The sequence below is a fragment of the Morone saxatilis genome, unplaced genomic scaffold (genome assembly GCF_004916995.1).
Source record: "Morone saxatilis isolate NCDOM2014 unplaced genomic scaffold, NCSU_SB_2.0 Contig21, whole genome shotgun sequence".
NCBI classification, from domain to species: Eukaryota; Metazoa; Chordata; class Actinopteri; family Moronidae; genus Morone; species Morone saxatilis.
The window spans coordinates 12,595,576-12,611,020 of record NW_023339774.1 but is presented as its reverse complement, the minus strand read 5'-3'; the positions used below and the strand labels follow the sequence as shown (position 1 = coordinate 12,611,020).

Sequence of the window (15,445 nt, the reverse complement as noted above, 5' to 3'; positions counted from 1 at the left end):
TTGCATCTCTGACTACAGTACAGTGCTGTTTTGTCATACTGTTTACCTTTATCAAAAAACTGCAGCTTCTGTGATTTGGATATTGCACTTGGCCGTACTGCAATTTTGATAATATTTCAATTCATTGTGCAGCCCTACAAGCTACACGGCATGGGACTGTGCAGCATTTGTGCCTGTCTGTGTATCTGTTCACTTAAAAACAAGTTGACTGAGGATGTCTTTGCCTTTTTACTGGGGGACTGCATTTCTGGGCCATCGCTAATTTCTGAACACCTGACAGGAAATACACATGGTTAGACAATATGCACACAAAGGTAACACTGAATAAACATGCTCTAATTATAGTGTACCATCATGATCACTATGGGAAATTATATATTAGGTGAATACTCTATACAATAGCTTAATGAGAACACATAACATTTACAAAATAATTATATTTCAATGAAAATGGTTACCACAAGGGGGCAAATTACTCTTTAACCATGAAATGTGGCCACAGCAATTAAAGTTATATTGCTTTGAGCCTTAAAAACGTAGATGGTCTTTCTTTTGAACCTTCCAGCCTCCAAATCCAACTTCCTTCAGTCAGTCAAAACATACCAGACTTGCCAGTTGTAACATATTGTTGTCCTATGTAGTGGACAATCAAATTAAGGGAGGAAGGAGACATTCCCGACGTATGACATATTTTTGCTATAATACTACCGTTGAACACACTTATTGTCAATGCAGGATGTATTTTTGTATCTACAAGTAAACTTGATTTTTAGACTTGAAAGAAGGGATCAAGTAGACTCTTGTGTTGTGCTCAGACCTGTTTCTTAAAACAGGCCTGGTAACCTACTTCAGTTTGTAATGTAGTCCGTTAACCATGGAGGTCCATTCTCTACTCAAGGGGATACTTGGTTTATCCAGACCATGCACAGAAAAAAAAGTTCTGGCGAAGACAGTGTGTGAGTTACGGTTCCAAAAATCCACTACCCTTCTCAAGCCTTATAATCTGTGCTAGCTAGCCAGTGAGATCATACCTCCCCACTGTACAGCACACAGAGGTGCCAAGAGCAGAGACAGGTCTTTGCTTGCCCTTCACTGCCTCTGTCTCCCTCCCAGGCAGCTGCATGCAGCAGAGGTCTGAACCTGCCTGCTGAGAAGCAGCATGGCGCTGTCTAGCCCAGCGTTAACTAGCTGGGGCTCACCAGGGGAAGACAAAAAAAAAAAAAAACCTAAATGTAAAATCCTGTGTTGATATTGCCCTCTTGCACTATGACTCACATCCCCCTCTCAGGGTCTAACCTGCTCATCGCAGGAGGAAAGGGGCAGAAAGGGAAAACGAGTACGCCCCATGTCACTGACCTTTTGCCAAATTTGATCCATTTACCGGCAAAGGCTTTCATTCTGTTTTTCTGACCTTCCCTGTCCTGTCCCTCTCTGTGTTATGCAAGACTTAGAGTCAGTGGAAAGTATTCCTGCCAAGGCAATCACAGCCCTACAGACACATTTGGTAAACTTATCAGTTAGCTGGATGCATGGTATGCATCCGGTTCAATGGCAAATTATCATTTAAAAAAAATTAAAACAGTTTAGCTCTCTCTCTCAACATTTGTTCTGCTTTGATAAATATATTTTCTGTTTACCTTCCCAATACTTTCCACTGATGTCTTGATAGAAAAACTGATGTGATAGAAATCCACTTCTAGATTTTAAAGTGTTATTGTCCTAACCCCCCACTGATTAATTATCAAGTGTCAAAACTGAGACGGTTAGAAGTCAAAGCTTATGGGCATAAATACATTATTTACGGTAGGGAATAAGCCTCCCTGTACCTTGGTTATATTGTGTGTTCTACTATTCTGGGCAACAGAAGACAGACCACCATGAAGGCACTTTCATAAGCCAAAACTAGAGGTAAAGTAACTGATGATGTCACCACTGGTTCTACGGGTTATGATTGAAGCCATGAAAGTCGGTTTCCTGTGTACTGCCTTTCTTTAAAGAACATCATCTGATGGGGCATTAGAAAGAACAAAACCTAAAGACTAAAACCCAGGAAACAGACACAATGCTTTATATGATCATGGGTTAAAAGATAAAACAAGCCTAGGAAGAAACATCACCAGGTGAGACATCTATCTCCAGTCTGATACAGTAGATACTGGGTCACTGCTTTGCAAAGCACGCTGAGGCTCAATGCCAGCAGCAGGCTAGCCTTCCCAGAGGCTCCCTGAGGTGTGCAGTGACAAAGCTTTTTTCATGGAGCGTGTGCGTGATTAGCTCATTCAGAAAGGGCCATGTTTCAGTTGCATTTGTGGCTGGCTACCATGGCTGTGCCTGACAACATTTACTATTTCACCATTCACCATTTAACTTGTAGCCATCTAAACTTGCCTTTTCCCCTGTTTGCACAATGCATGATGGTAGTTACCTCTCAGCTAGCACAATCAACTGTACAGTACTACAAAATGGCAGGCACACTATAATAGTGATCGTTTTCAGATGGAGATGAAAATATCTATATTAAAATATTAGTCAATTAGTTGATTGACAGAAAATTAATCTGCAAACATTTCAACAGTTGATTATTCAGTTCAGTTATTTTTCAAGCAAAAATGCCAAATATTTCCTGGTTCCAGCAACTCACTTGACACCGTTTTTTGTCTTATATGTTAATAAATAGGATCTCTTTTTATGTTGGGCTGTTGATTGGAAAGTAGATAAAGTACAAAAGTAATCTGATGATATCCTCTTGGGCTCTGGAAATCTTTCTCTTACATTATATTGACAAAAACATTCATTGAGAAAAAAATCTGCAGATGAAACGATAATGCAAATAGCTGTTAGTTGCAGAAGCCTGTGGGCCCTCCGCCACGTCCAGTACGTCTTATTGCACTTCATTATACATACTATACCATCCTGTACAAACACAGGAGGAGGCACTATTGAGCTCTGCCACACTACAAAAGCTCTTTTAACGTCATGGGTGTGGAGGTATTCTTTAAAGATTGGTTCTTCTCCATCTGTTTTTCAGTCAAGGCAGACATAGTAAGAGCAGGGGTTAGCACAGAAAGGGCAGATAGACTTGTGTTGTACTGTGTACTCTAGGTTTAAAGCTGTCCTATAGCATCCTCTGTCCATATGATCAGGCCACATGGTGCATAGCCATTCGTGCACTTCCCCCCATAGCACTGCTGTGACTCACTATGACGGGAAGTTAGTTAATTGTTTAAATCTTACCTAAGTCCTCTCTTTATTGTGGAACCCTTTTGTTTGTTGAATAGATTCAGAAACGGTAGAATCAAATACACTAAGGCTGTCAGACTGGATTTATGGATGTCCTAAAACGTTTTTAATATTGCAGGCTTAAATGTGTTTATTATGGGCTGCTGTTCGTTTCTGTGTAACAAACAGATGGCTGGGAAATCTCCAACCACAGGATCAATAGCCTAAGCTAATATACATGCATCAATATCAATGTCAGTGAGTAACGTAAACCACCATATGCCAAAAAACTATCCCTTTACACCCCTAAGGAAAACCTCAAAGCTCCACAGTCTATCTGGTACCTTATACTGCTGAATTTTTAATGGAATATCTACTGTTTGTTTAGCGTGGGGGGAATACTGCACAGATGTTTTATTGGCAGTGTGTTGGAAATGATAAAATACAGAGCCTAAAAGTTTAAAAAGTAAAAATGTACTCCTTAATGTAAATGGAATAGATATTAGAAGTTATAAATGTAAAAACCAAAGATTTGTTTAAACTCTAAACTAAACTGTTACTGTCAACCCAGCTGTATTTCCAGATCAAAACAGGAATTAATTCTAATCAAAAGTCAACAGAAGAAAAAAAAAACACAATAAAAGTTACTTGTTTGTCAGTAAATATCAATCAAATGCAGATGGTCTTTTCAACAGCTCGCTTTTTGAAATAAAAGGCTTTACAGGAGGTTTTGTTTACTTTAGTCAGTACCAGAAACTAGTCTGTCAGTGAGCTCAGAATATTTCAAACAACATTACAGTGGATGTATCAGTAAGGGACACTGCTGCCAAGATAACTAACCATACTGGTTACAGTTTACATTGTATGCTTGATTAAAGCTCGCCTTGCTAGCAGCAGTAAGTCATGAGTGGTTGTGTAGCATTACAAAACAAGTCGCATTCCGTATTGGTCAAGTGACAACCAGTCACAACAAAGACAAAACAAGGGACAAATCAAGGCTAAAGACTCAGCATACCATCTCTCAGGTCACGCTGTGTCAGATTTGACAGCAAATAGTGGCTTTGTGGGCTGCTTCTTGTATTAGTATTATTATTATTATTGTGTGGTAAGTTTGATTATCAGCATTTAAAATGTATTATAGCATGCTTTGAAGTGAACACCACTTTCTCTCCTCCAGGTTGTGCAAGCAAGTCTGGTATTCATCTGGCAAGCTGCATTCTCGATGATGCAACCGCAGAAGTGTTAATCTGTACTCTCGTGTTTTCCATTTATGCTTGGTAACATCTTCTGCATCTTGGATTCTAGCTTTTTCACAACAGTGAATACCATCCACTTTTATCCCCTATATGTACAACGGTCAGTCCAGTCCACTCATTTTCATTATGTAACTTACTTTGCTGAAAAGTAAAATAGCAGACAGACTAGGGGAAGCACAAGACATAAAAGTGTCATAGTATTTGAGCCTTGGCCAGTTGAGGCACATGATGCTCGAAAGGCAGCTATGCTGATCCCTGACATTCTCATTAAACACACCTATACAACAAAGCAAACTGAGTTCGACAAATGAATCAGCTGTCAATGATAAGCTTACAAGGGTCTTATCAGAAACATTTATTCTTACCGTGCACATCGAAAACGTTCAAGGGCCTTGTCGCATGGCGTGACGACTCTCTCTTTCCACCCTTGATGAAGGCTGGTAGACTGGGTCTCCTCTGGTCCCCTACAAACTTCCCCGGCTGCTGCCCCATAAGGGCAGGGTGCCAGGCAGCAGCCCCGGCTCTGTCCTCTCCTGGAGTATGGGTGATGCAGGTCACCTATGCAGATCCGTATTACTCCAGTATGTCTCTGTTTATCGTGCATTAATGGATTCTGAGTGCTTCAGGGGTTGAAGAAAGGCATTTCAAAGTAACCTGGAGGGGGAAAAAAAAAAATCAGGAATGATTTTTTAAAGAGCGGTACGACTCTTTAAAAGGACCAGTGTGTAGGATATAGTGGCATCTAGCGGCAGAGTTGCAGATTGCGACTAACTAAACACAGCTCGCGTCTGTATTTGAAGACCTGGGAATGAGAACGGGCTGTTAAGTCTGTAGGAGAAACTACAGTGGCAACAAAACTTGTGAAAATCCCTATCTATAGCCAGTGTTTGGTTTGTCCATTCTCAGCTACTGTAGAAACATGGCGGACTCTATGAAAGGCAGCTCACTTTCGCCTCTGTAGATAAAAACAGCTCAATCAAAAGTAACAAAAACACAACGATTCCTATATTCAGGTCATTATACAGTAGTCAAAACCTACCTATGCATATTATATTCCATTTCTGCCAATATATCTTCTTAAATGTTACACACTGGGCCTTTAAAACAGCATTTAAACACCGTACAAAGTGTACGTATGATCCTGGCTTGAACCTCGACTGCAACAACACCCTCACAATGAGGTAGAGATGAAATAAACGTGAGCTCTAAGGCTGAAATAAACATTACAACCAGCCTAAGAAAACATGTTGGCTCAGTTTCCCTGCCAAATAATTCACTGTATGCTAAACTTGCTGTAGGTATGTATGCAAGTATGCTCTTTTAAACTATGTTGTCAGTACACCTACAGTACCTGTGCTTCTCCTTCTGTACACAACCCAATTTCCCTGTTATAACCAGGATAGACGTCCACTAAATTTCCTCTTTTGAATGCCAATCAAGCTCTTTAAATGTCAAGCCAACGCTGGTAAATTGCAGTAGGTTATACTTCAGGCTACAGCCACAAATATAAAGAAATGTAGCTTTGATTGGCAACAACAAAGCGCCCGATACAAAAAATATCGGAGACATACAAACACTGGAACTTGCAGCAGAGCATTAACTCCTGTTATGCCTGGGCAACTTATTTTTGCCAAATGTCAAAAACATTACATCATAAACAATAAGCACAACAGTGGAAACGGCGGACCACATATATCAAACTTGCACCGCAGTTACAAACTTATGCAGTAAAGTGTAAACAGAAACTTACACGGCCACAGAAACATGTATATCGTTGGTTATCTGGCGACCTCAAGCTAATGTTGAAGGTAGCCATGGAGGCTAACCAACGTTAGCTGGTGGTATGCAGCGCCCAGACCCTTAAATGCACACTGAGCACTCAACAGTTGGATTTCGCTGGGTCGCTGTTAACACGCTGGCAATAAACGTCGGACAAGTGCACGTAAATGTCTCAGAAAAGCACCTCCGACCACACCATGTGAATGCTTTGCAGAGTAGTCTTTCCAAAGCCAGAGTATTCAGTTTGTTTCAAACTTCCGTGTCCACTCTTCCCGTCTTGCGGAGTTTCTTCCCCTGTGGTACCCGGGCTAAAGGCACTTCAATCAAGGAGGTGAAGAGAAATGGAGGAAACTCAGCCGGCCAGAGACCGACGACTCTTTCTGCAAGCCCTTTCCTCTGTTTACAGTCTCCGAGCTCTTCGTTAGCGACCCCTCGGCTCGCGTACTTATTCATCGCTTCCACGTCAAAATCTGAGCCATAAACTTTGGCCGAGCAGTAGTAGTGTACTCGGTGCCGCCATACTTCCATACGCAAGGTGGTTTACAGAAATATGTGGGAGGGGCGACGTCTGACGTCACGTGCGTGCGTGGGCTAGTACAGAGCTAAAGGGTTTATTATGCTGCGAGTGCAGGACGACAGTGCAGAGAGCATGCTCACAGAGAAGTTCACGTCAGAGTCTCTTGAGTTTACGCCCTTCTGCACGCTGCTGTGTTTTAACAAAAGGTGTGTAACTTACGTGTTGTAATTTAAATGTAATGTAGTGTTTTAAAGGGAAAATAGCACTTGCTCCCACAACTCACATGCATTAAATTGGAAATAAATGAACATCCTATCTTTTGAAATTATGTACACTGATACTGATAACAAACCAATGTAATTCAAGTATAAAAAAAGACTTTCCCTTACCATTTTCCCCATTTTAGTTTACCAGTATAAGGCAGTACTGACTTATTTTACAAAAACTAAGATTTGCAGATCTACCAAAATTTATACATCTACATTACTGCTACTGCTGATAGAAAAATATTGCATAAATACATGAACTAAAACTTATATTTCAACAAGACAAACCACACTGAGAAGTACTGAAAATTATAGAACATTTATTGCATACAAAAGTTTTTTTTTTGTATAACACCACACATTATAAAAAAGTGTTTGAATATACCTCCGTAAATCATAAGAACAGCAAGTCTAGTAATGTATGAAAAGTAAAAGTTACCCATCCCTCCCTTTAGCAGTCAAACAATAATCAGCAGTTATGTTAGATGATCATCAGACTGTCACAAAAGGAGGGGCGCTGTAATAAAAGGCCCGTTCGACCCTCGAGTAGGTGGTCCCTGACGTAGCTGCTTGATGCGATCTTGGTTTTGTGTACAAGGTCCCGGTTAGGATTTATGCTCTTTAACCTTCCTGTTCCAACAGCTTCTGTTGCGTCAACATTACAATCTCCTCCATCACTTCTGGTTTCAAGATGTCCTTGACCTACAGAGACAGCGAAGAATTACAGATCTCTTACACCAAACACACGGTTTCAGACATCACAAACATTGTATAGATCCTGGTTAACAATATGTACACACCTATGGCTCTATCAACAAAATTTGACAAATAATCAAGACTAAAAACAAACAAAATAATTATCTATAATTCACATTTGTGAATGCAGCAATTCTACTTTAGCATTAATAGTAAATACATTTAGTTTTGTTTTTTTGTGGTTAGGTTATTAGTAAGGGACAAAAAAACCTTTCAAACTAAGGTCTATATCAACAATGAAGTGTGCCACGTGTTCACAACCATGTGGTGATAGCACATGAACTAACATGCTGATAGTATCCTGAAAAGGCAATGAAATCAACCATGTCTGTTTTAGCACATCAGAGTCAAAGTTGAGTACTGATAACAATTGTTGCTGTAGATTTCCAATATGGCCACCAGATGGCACAATACATCATGGAAAAGTCCACTTTTTTATTTCAATATGTTTTCATTTCCGTTGCTTTACATTTGTGAGGCAGTGGGTGAAATGAAAAAACAATCACATGCTACTTAAAACTGAAATAAGTGACTACAGTGCATCACATTTAATCTTATTGCTTCCTACCTGGTGATGAACTGAAACTTCATAGCAATAGAGAACACTGGTGTCATACAAAAGGACCTTGTGTGCAGCCAAAGCCAGCAGGCAATTTCTCAACCGTGAGATCACCTCTCGATCTGACAGACTGACAGGCTGAAAGGGCAGAGAAAAGAGATGCACAAACAAATAAGTTCAACATAGACACAAGAATACAATTTGGATGCAGTAGATTTAAATTGATTAAAGGGACTCCTCTTTGCACATTACTTGCAGATTCCCCAGTAAGTGTATCTAAACAAGATTAGGTGCATTTCTCAAACAAAATGTGGATACCAGTATTTTTTATAATATTTCTATTCCCACCTCCAAACTTCAGTTAACTTCTTAATTTAAATCCAAGAGTGTATGCAGCGATATAACGACTGATAAAACTATGATATACTGCTCTTTGTGAGTTGTGTTCCCACCTCCAGGCTGGTGTAAAAGCCCCCAGCCTCTTCCTCCTGCTGTTCCGGTGTGGGATACAACCACACAAAGCCGTTATTCCCGAGGATGATAGATGCACCGCATGGCAGGTTGTGGAAATGTGTTTTCTGCCTCTTGATGAGAGAAGGAGAAAGCTGCACCAGCACTCCTTGGCCCAACTGATGGTCAGAGAAAGTAAAAGAACCGTATTAGTTTCTAGACTAGTGGCTATGTTGAAAATTACAGATATGTAGCACTGATTATATCCCCAAAATGAACCATTATTTGAAGGTATCATTATAGCTATACTCTGTATATATACACTGGCATAACTTACTTTTCCATACTTTAAACTACGGGTGTGAAGTGATAGGGCTCCATCTGAGAAGACAGACTGCACCTCTGCCTAAAAGTACAGGAAAAGACCAACAAGAACATCGTAAGTGAGAGTAAAAAGATGGAGCAGCCAATGGCAGATTATAATAAACTGAGTTACACTGATGAGATCGCCCTCCTGAAGGTATTCTCTCATGGTGAGCTCATCTTCTGCTGATCGTCTCCTCTGAAAGAGAAAATCAAACAAACGTTTTAATAACAACAATAACTAAAAGTGAGCTTTTAACAAACTTCCCAGTTCAAGCCCATTTCCCCTCTCCTTCATGATGGTGCTAAGAACACAGAACGAGCATCTCACCAGCTCTCCTCCCGGCAGATTGACAGAAGACAGCAAAAGAACGGAGTCCAGTCTGGAGTTTGTTTCCACCTTCCACCGTTTCTGTTGTACCTGCACATATCACAAAGATAAAAACATCCACGTGTTGAACTGATATCTTACTAGCCAAAATGACATCGGCTTCTTGTACCTTGTATTTTTAGGACACATTATACGAACATCACATATGAGAAGATGTGTTGGCAGAGCCTTACCTCTGTGATTCTGCCAACCACCACATCTCCAACTTCACCGTTGAACCTGCAATTCAATAAAGTACAACATTATAATTACATAACTTCTGCAAAGGTAGCAGTACATAAACCAATTCAAATCTGTGCATACGTCAGTACCAGTAGGCCCACTTGACTTTTTAAACTGAAGATGTCTCAGTTGAATCACTTACCTTGTCTTAAGCGGTCTGACACAGATCAGTTTGTCCACTCTCTGTACTTCTCCGGCGACTGAAGCCGTCAGCTTGTCTTCATCAACATAGGTACCATGACCCCTGGAGATAAATGATAATCAATGATAATGAGAAATACAACTACTACAGGAATGTGGTAAAGAAAAAAGCTGGGTTAACTATGAGCTACCAGATAGTGCTTAAAGACAACACGAAAGTGTCACAAAGCACTGACCACTGTTAATGGGAGATCAGACAGGCTACAGCTAAAAATATTATTATGGTCTAGATTACAAGCAGCACAAACTTCCTTCTTTTGAAATCAGCTACCATTTTTTAGGGGGTGTCACTTCAAATCCACATTATGGTAGATTCCCCAGTGTTTTTTTTTTTTTTGTTTTACTGGGAGTCAAGCCTGACCTAGCTTTAAAAGGGATCACTACAAAAAAACAGTACCAAAGATCATCACGCTGCTCTCGCTTTCCCACTATGACAACATGGTGTGTCCACCACAGGCAGCAGCCGGTCACCAGTGGACCGACCAGTACCTACCTCATGAAACCAGTGTCTGAAGTGATAACATCGCCGGGCACCACCAGATCCTTTCGGTCGAAAGCAGAGCCTGATAGGGACACTGGTTTTCTAATAGTTGGTAATCTCATGTCAGCAGCCATGCTTCTTCTTTTTTTTTTGCTTCTTCTTCTTCTTCTTGCCTCCCTGGCAGTTGACACCAGCTATACGTTGTTTTACCGCCACCTACTGAAGCACGAGTCTTTGTCTAAATAATGTTACTAACTTAGTAGTTTCAACATAACTTAATAAGTCCAGAACGTGTAAGAAATGGAAAATAAAGTATATATGTAATATCTATCAGCCACCTTGCTACGCTTGCTAAACTAGAAACAAAATTCTTCTTCCTTTTCCTGTCTTCTAACCTCATTACCGCCACCTACAGTTCCGAAGGGTGTACTACAGATTACAGTGTGTTAACTATTCAGTATTTCTCTTTTAAAGTAAAGAAAAATGAAAAGAAGTAAGTAAAGAAGTAAAGAAAAACACTTACTTATACCTAGTACCGTACGGAATCGTTAATTTCTGCCTTAAACTCTCTTGATTTCAAAATGAAAATGAAAATGAAAAATGAAATGAATGAGAGCATGGTTGAACCATTGACTGTATATATATTGAACACCTTCTCCTGACAGGGTTCACACATGTCTCAGTCTAATTCTTATAACAATTACCCCATATTTCTCTTAACCCTAACAGGAGTGTGTTTTTTTAAAAATAAGAAGTTTATATATGAACTCCATAATTTCAGCTATATACCCAGAATATTATAATTTTGCCACACTATTTTAATACTATACTAATACTGCATTTATTGTTGGTTTATTTATATTTAAGATTAAATTGAATTGATCCATAGCAGTCCGTGTCAACGTGTTTTGCACAGGTTAACAATATAACAGGTTAAACCATGTAGACAGGCACACAAACACACATATTTAAGTTGATTTAGAAATAAAATAACAAATATATACACATTTAAGTTGATAATGTACGCATGGAGGAGTCCTCATTCAGTGCAGTGGTTGTATTTCTAGTATAGAAAGCGGTCCACTTCATAGTCTTCATAGTCCTCTTGAACTGAAATCATTAAATGAACTAATGAGAGACAGATTGCAGCCTTATAATTGAAGTCACATTGCACAGCTTGTAGTTCAGTACACTGTGATGGTGACCGTGGATATGAGCTTCCCTTCACACTTTCTTCACACTTCACACAACAAGACTCAAAAATCATTTCTTCCCCTCTGCAATCAGACTCCTGAACAGTTGACAGGAGTCACATCAATGTACCACCTCGTCACCCTTACAGCCCTGTACTTCGTGCACAACTGGCGCTCTCTATCGAAACCTCACCTTGCCCATCACTCTCAGGCACAGTGCTCAATCGGAGCCACCACTGCGCACATTGGACACCCTTAAACAAAATGACTGAATATCTTGTTCTTTATTTTTAATCATTTTTACTTACTGCTACTTATGCGCGCTAAACTTGTCCTGTTACTATTCTATTATCGGCTAATACTGTGTGTTTTTTGTTACTTATTGTATTCTACTATTGTACTGTGCGTCGGTATCAGCGTGGACAGCAAAGAAAGCATTTCACTGCACACAGGAAACTCGCTTTCTTTTGTTGCCTATGACAATAAACATCGTTGAACTTGAACCCTGCACCGTTTCTTGTCGCCACCAGGTGTCACCCTCCAGCCGCGTCGCCGTCAACGGAAACCGGTTCGAACGATGTTTTCGCGTAACGGAGACGTGACGTCAGATGTCAACACCACGCAAACGTCTCCGCCGTCGCCAATCAGCTTCGAGTCGGAGCGACTCTTGTAAAGATGGCGACGTCGAGGCACAGAGGAGTACAACCTGGACGCTTCGCCGCTATTAAACGCCGCTGGTCCAGACACCGTGACAATTGACACGGCGGCGGGAGCGAGAGTTAATCGACCGGTTTGTCCGCGGCGGTGCGCTGTTTGGTGCTGCGTGGTGTCTCTGCGGGCCTGGTTGCTTTTGTTTTCGGTTAGTCGTTGCCTTGGACAGCTCATTAGCTTCAAGTTGGAAAGCCAATGCTAGCCCACGGTTAGCTGTGTATCCCCATCGGCTGCTGGGATCTTTCTCTACGGCATTCGTGGACCGATAGCCCGACCAGTGTGAGCGCTGGACTGCGGGTACACACTTAAAGTTGTCTCTCTTTTTTTTTTCTTTTTCTTTTTCGGAAACAGCACCCATGACTCAGTTGGATTAAAAAAAGACTTTTAAGGAGGAACAAGGGACACCGACGGTCTGGCATTGCGACACAGTTTGGAGTGAGTTTGCCGTCATGTATTTTCTAACCGGCTGGCCCCGGAGGCTGCTTTGTCCGCTCAGGAGTGAAGAAGAGCCCTTCCACATCCAGCCCAGCTCCCAGAGGTTTTACTTCGCCGTGCTGTCGGAGACTCAGCTCAGCGTTTGGTTCAGTCGGGTAAGTTGAGTTTAACCTGCAGCTTCGGTCCGGTCCCGCTCGCGAACTCAGCTGCACGGACAAAAACAATGCGCGCAGTGAGTGCTACGGTCATCTTAGCTTACGTGAAGCACGCTTGCACACAGTGCACCTGAGTACTTCACCGTCTGCCACCGCCGTCCTTTATTTTCTAACACAATATGCGCTGCTGCGTGGCAGTCTGGCCGCCTGCCCTGTGTTTTTATCGAAAGGATCATCGCTAAACAGAGAGAGCAACGGGGGTGTTAGTGATGAGCGAGCTTTGGTGTGCTCACACGGTGCCACCTATACACTTACATAGACGACAGGTGACATTGTTGCGCATCACAACGGCTTGAGTATATCCGCATACGTGTGATGCGTATGAAGGCATAGTAGTACAATTCATCATCACGTTGCATCCCTCATTTACTCCCTCGTTCATGACCTGGTGGCTGTTCACCCTCCCAGCTCACCTGATGAATGCTGTGTGTCAGGCACAGGTCGGTTTCCCCTTGTGGGAAGTGTAAACTGGTTGAGTTTCTCGGGTACATTCAGTACTTTTTTTTTGGTGACATTTTCTATTTTTTGCAAGGGTTTAAAGTTTAAAGTTGTTATCAGCATGGGCTTTCCAATTGTGTTCATAACAAATAGTCACTCACCGCATGTTGTTGTGGTGTTCTTTCAGGCAGCAACTCAACTTGAACTCAATATCTTTTAGGCTGCCAGAGTTAAATTATTAATGTGAAGCAATCATGCCAACACATCATTTGCTCCCTTTAATTTGGAGTTTGTCCTCCACAGCGGCATAACAGAGAAAACAATATTTAATAGTGGTTTGGAAATAATGTTGCTCCTAAGTGACATTCTGTATACTGATGGGTTATATTTTCTCTAAATAGCCTCTGTGTAATTGAAGGCCAGTGTGGACTTGCTCTCGCTTCCTTTGTATCTATTATGGTCTTTATAACAAGAGGAGAGGTTTTTACAGGTAATCTAAAGCCAAGACATTTATCAGCAGAATGTAAGTCATGAATTTAACTGATATGACTTCACAATAAAAAGGCCCCTATGCTGAAACCAGTTCCCTCACTAAATCTTAAACCCTTTTAAGCACCGCCATGTCCCAAACTGCTGGCTAAATTAATTACAGTATGGCCCCTAAAGTTGCTTGTGTAGAGCCAAGAGACCACCAGTCATCTGTGCTAGCTCAGAATCATTGTGTGATCAGTAAGGTGACGTTCACGGTCTGACTTGGGAGGAAAAACGACTCAAATAAAAAGCTGTAAGGGGTTTGTCGAAGAGAGAAATGCTCTTGCAAATAACATTTTTAAGATGATCATATTTTCCATAACAACGGAGCAAAACAAGTTGACATACACGATAAAAAGTACCCTATAGTGACGACAAATACGAATACACACAAAACGTGGAACAGTCCAGTGCAATTTAGACTTTTTGCAGATGAGATGTTATTATCACCATTGTCTGTATTTATTCATTTGCTCACAAGAATTTTTTTTAACTTCCAGACAGATCATTTTGTCCTGCCATTTATAACCACGGACCTCTTGTACCTAAGTCAAGTAAAAGTAAAAATCTTGTGTAAATGCAGAATGCCTCATGAAATGTTTGGTGGTTCCCCATTCAGCACTGCATCTAGAGCCAGCACCAGCAGCTGAGCAGCATCCTGTGCTGTGAAATACATACTCCTGTCCGAATTTTTATTATTTTGAATACATCAGATTTAGCCGTGCTGATACGTAGAGGAGCTGTTTGCTTTGATAACCTGCCGCTGAGGACCTAGTTTACAAATGCCTGTGTTCCACTCCGCTCGTGTATTATTGAGTCGAAGCAACAATGGATCAGGGTCACTGTTGATTTCCTGAGGCCCGCAGAGGATGTGACCATGTTTTCCTTCCCCTCTTTCTTAAGACGTTAGCCTGCCGGAGTATCAATGAGGCGTCCAGGAAACGCATCGTGTCAGGAATGTCGATTGGAGCAACTTCTTCCTCTTGACATGCAACTTTCACATCTGTTACATCCATCGTGTCATTTCAGTTTAATATCCAGCCCAACGGGGATGTAGTGCAGGGTTTTGTTTACGCCATTTTATAAAGTACTTTATTTTTTAAACAAGTTTAAATACATTTGTTAAAGTAAACAAATATGAAAAATATATCAATATGATATTAAGATAAGATATTCCTTTAATAGTGCCACAATGGGGAAAGTCCAATAAAAAAGGATTGTGATATAAAATTAGATTTAGCATCAGTAATGGGTTAGTTGATTTGACTGTTGTAGCTTATGTTGTAGCTAGCTGTTATTAAAGTCTCATGAAGTCTCTTGAAGTTAGACAGAGTATTTTTGTGACATTTCTTAAAACTGTTGCATGTTGCTCTTGTTGTTTGGTAAATTAAGGTGATTGGAAATCTGCCATTTCCCCTCCCAGATTGGGATTGCGTTTAGCCGTCGTTTTACTACCAGGTCC

General features: G+C 40.9%; 3 protein-coding genes across 4 annotated transcripts in view; 1 reads left to right on the top strand and 2 right to left on the bottom strand.

Annotated features, from left to right (window-relative positions):
• The window catches only part of abl1 (c-abl oncogene 1, non-receptor tyrosine kinase), a 30,304-nt gene extending 25,181 nt beyond the window's left edge, over positions 1 to 5,123 (bottom strand). For both annotated transcript variants that reach the window (XM_035667739.1, XM_035667740.1), the window contains exon 1: positions 4,841 to 5,123. In XM_035667739.1, coding sequence (XP_035523632.1) covers positions 4,841 to 4,967 — 127 coding nt within the window. In that variant the 5' untranslated portion in view covers positions 4,968 to 5,123. The remainder of the gene's footprint in view (positions 1 to 4,840) is intronic.
• Positions 5,124 to 7,337: 2,214 nt separating this feature from the next.
• exosc2 (exosome component 2) lies at positions 7,338 to 10,888 on the bottom strand. Its single transcript, XM_035667389.1, has 9 exons — positions 10,473 to 10,888; positions 9,921 to 10,022; positions 9,730 to 9,775; positions 9,497 to 9,586; positions 9,299 to 9,364; positions 9,140 to 9,208; positions 8,805 to 8,981; positions 8,362 to 8,490; positions 7,338 to 7,739 (listed from the first exon to the last, which is right to left on the bottom strand). Exons 1-9 carry the CDS (start codon positions 10,592 to 10,594, stop codon positions 7,659 to 7,661), a joined length of 882 nt encoding a protein of 293 aa, XP_035523282.1. The 5' UTR covers positions 10,595 to 10,888; the 3' UTR covers positions 7,338 to 7,658.
• A 1,417-nt stretch (positions 10,889 to 12,305) lies between these two features.
• ric1 (RIC1 homolog, RAB6A GEF complex partner 1) overlaps positions 12,306 to 15,445 on the top strand; it is a gene marked incomplete in the record, with an annotated part of 34,522 nt that continues 31,382 nt past the window's right edge. The window contains 1 exon segment of the mRNA XM_035667844.1: positions 12,306 to 12,954. Coding sequence (XP_035523737.1) covers positions 12,814 to 12,954 — 141 coding nt within the window.

What these genes read in the sequence shown, in the direction of transcription:
- exosc2 (XM_035667389.1), bottom strand. Translation starts at nt 10,594, where the DNA reads ATGGCTGCTGACATGAGATTACCAACTATTAGAAAACCAGTGTCCCTA. An exon ending in TCAGACACTGGTTTCATGAG is followed by an intron (nt 10,023 to 10,472) that starts GTAGGTACTGGT and finishes ATTTATCTCCAG; the next exon opens with GGGTCATGGTACCTATGTTG. An exon ending in GTAGTTTAAAGTATGGAAAA is followed by an intron (nt 8,982 to 9,139) that starts GTAAGTTATGCC and finishes TCTGACCATCAG; the next exon opens with TTGGGCCAAGGAGTGCTGGT.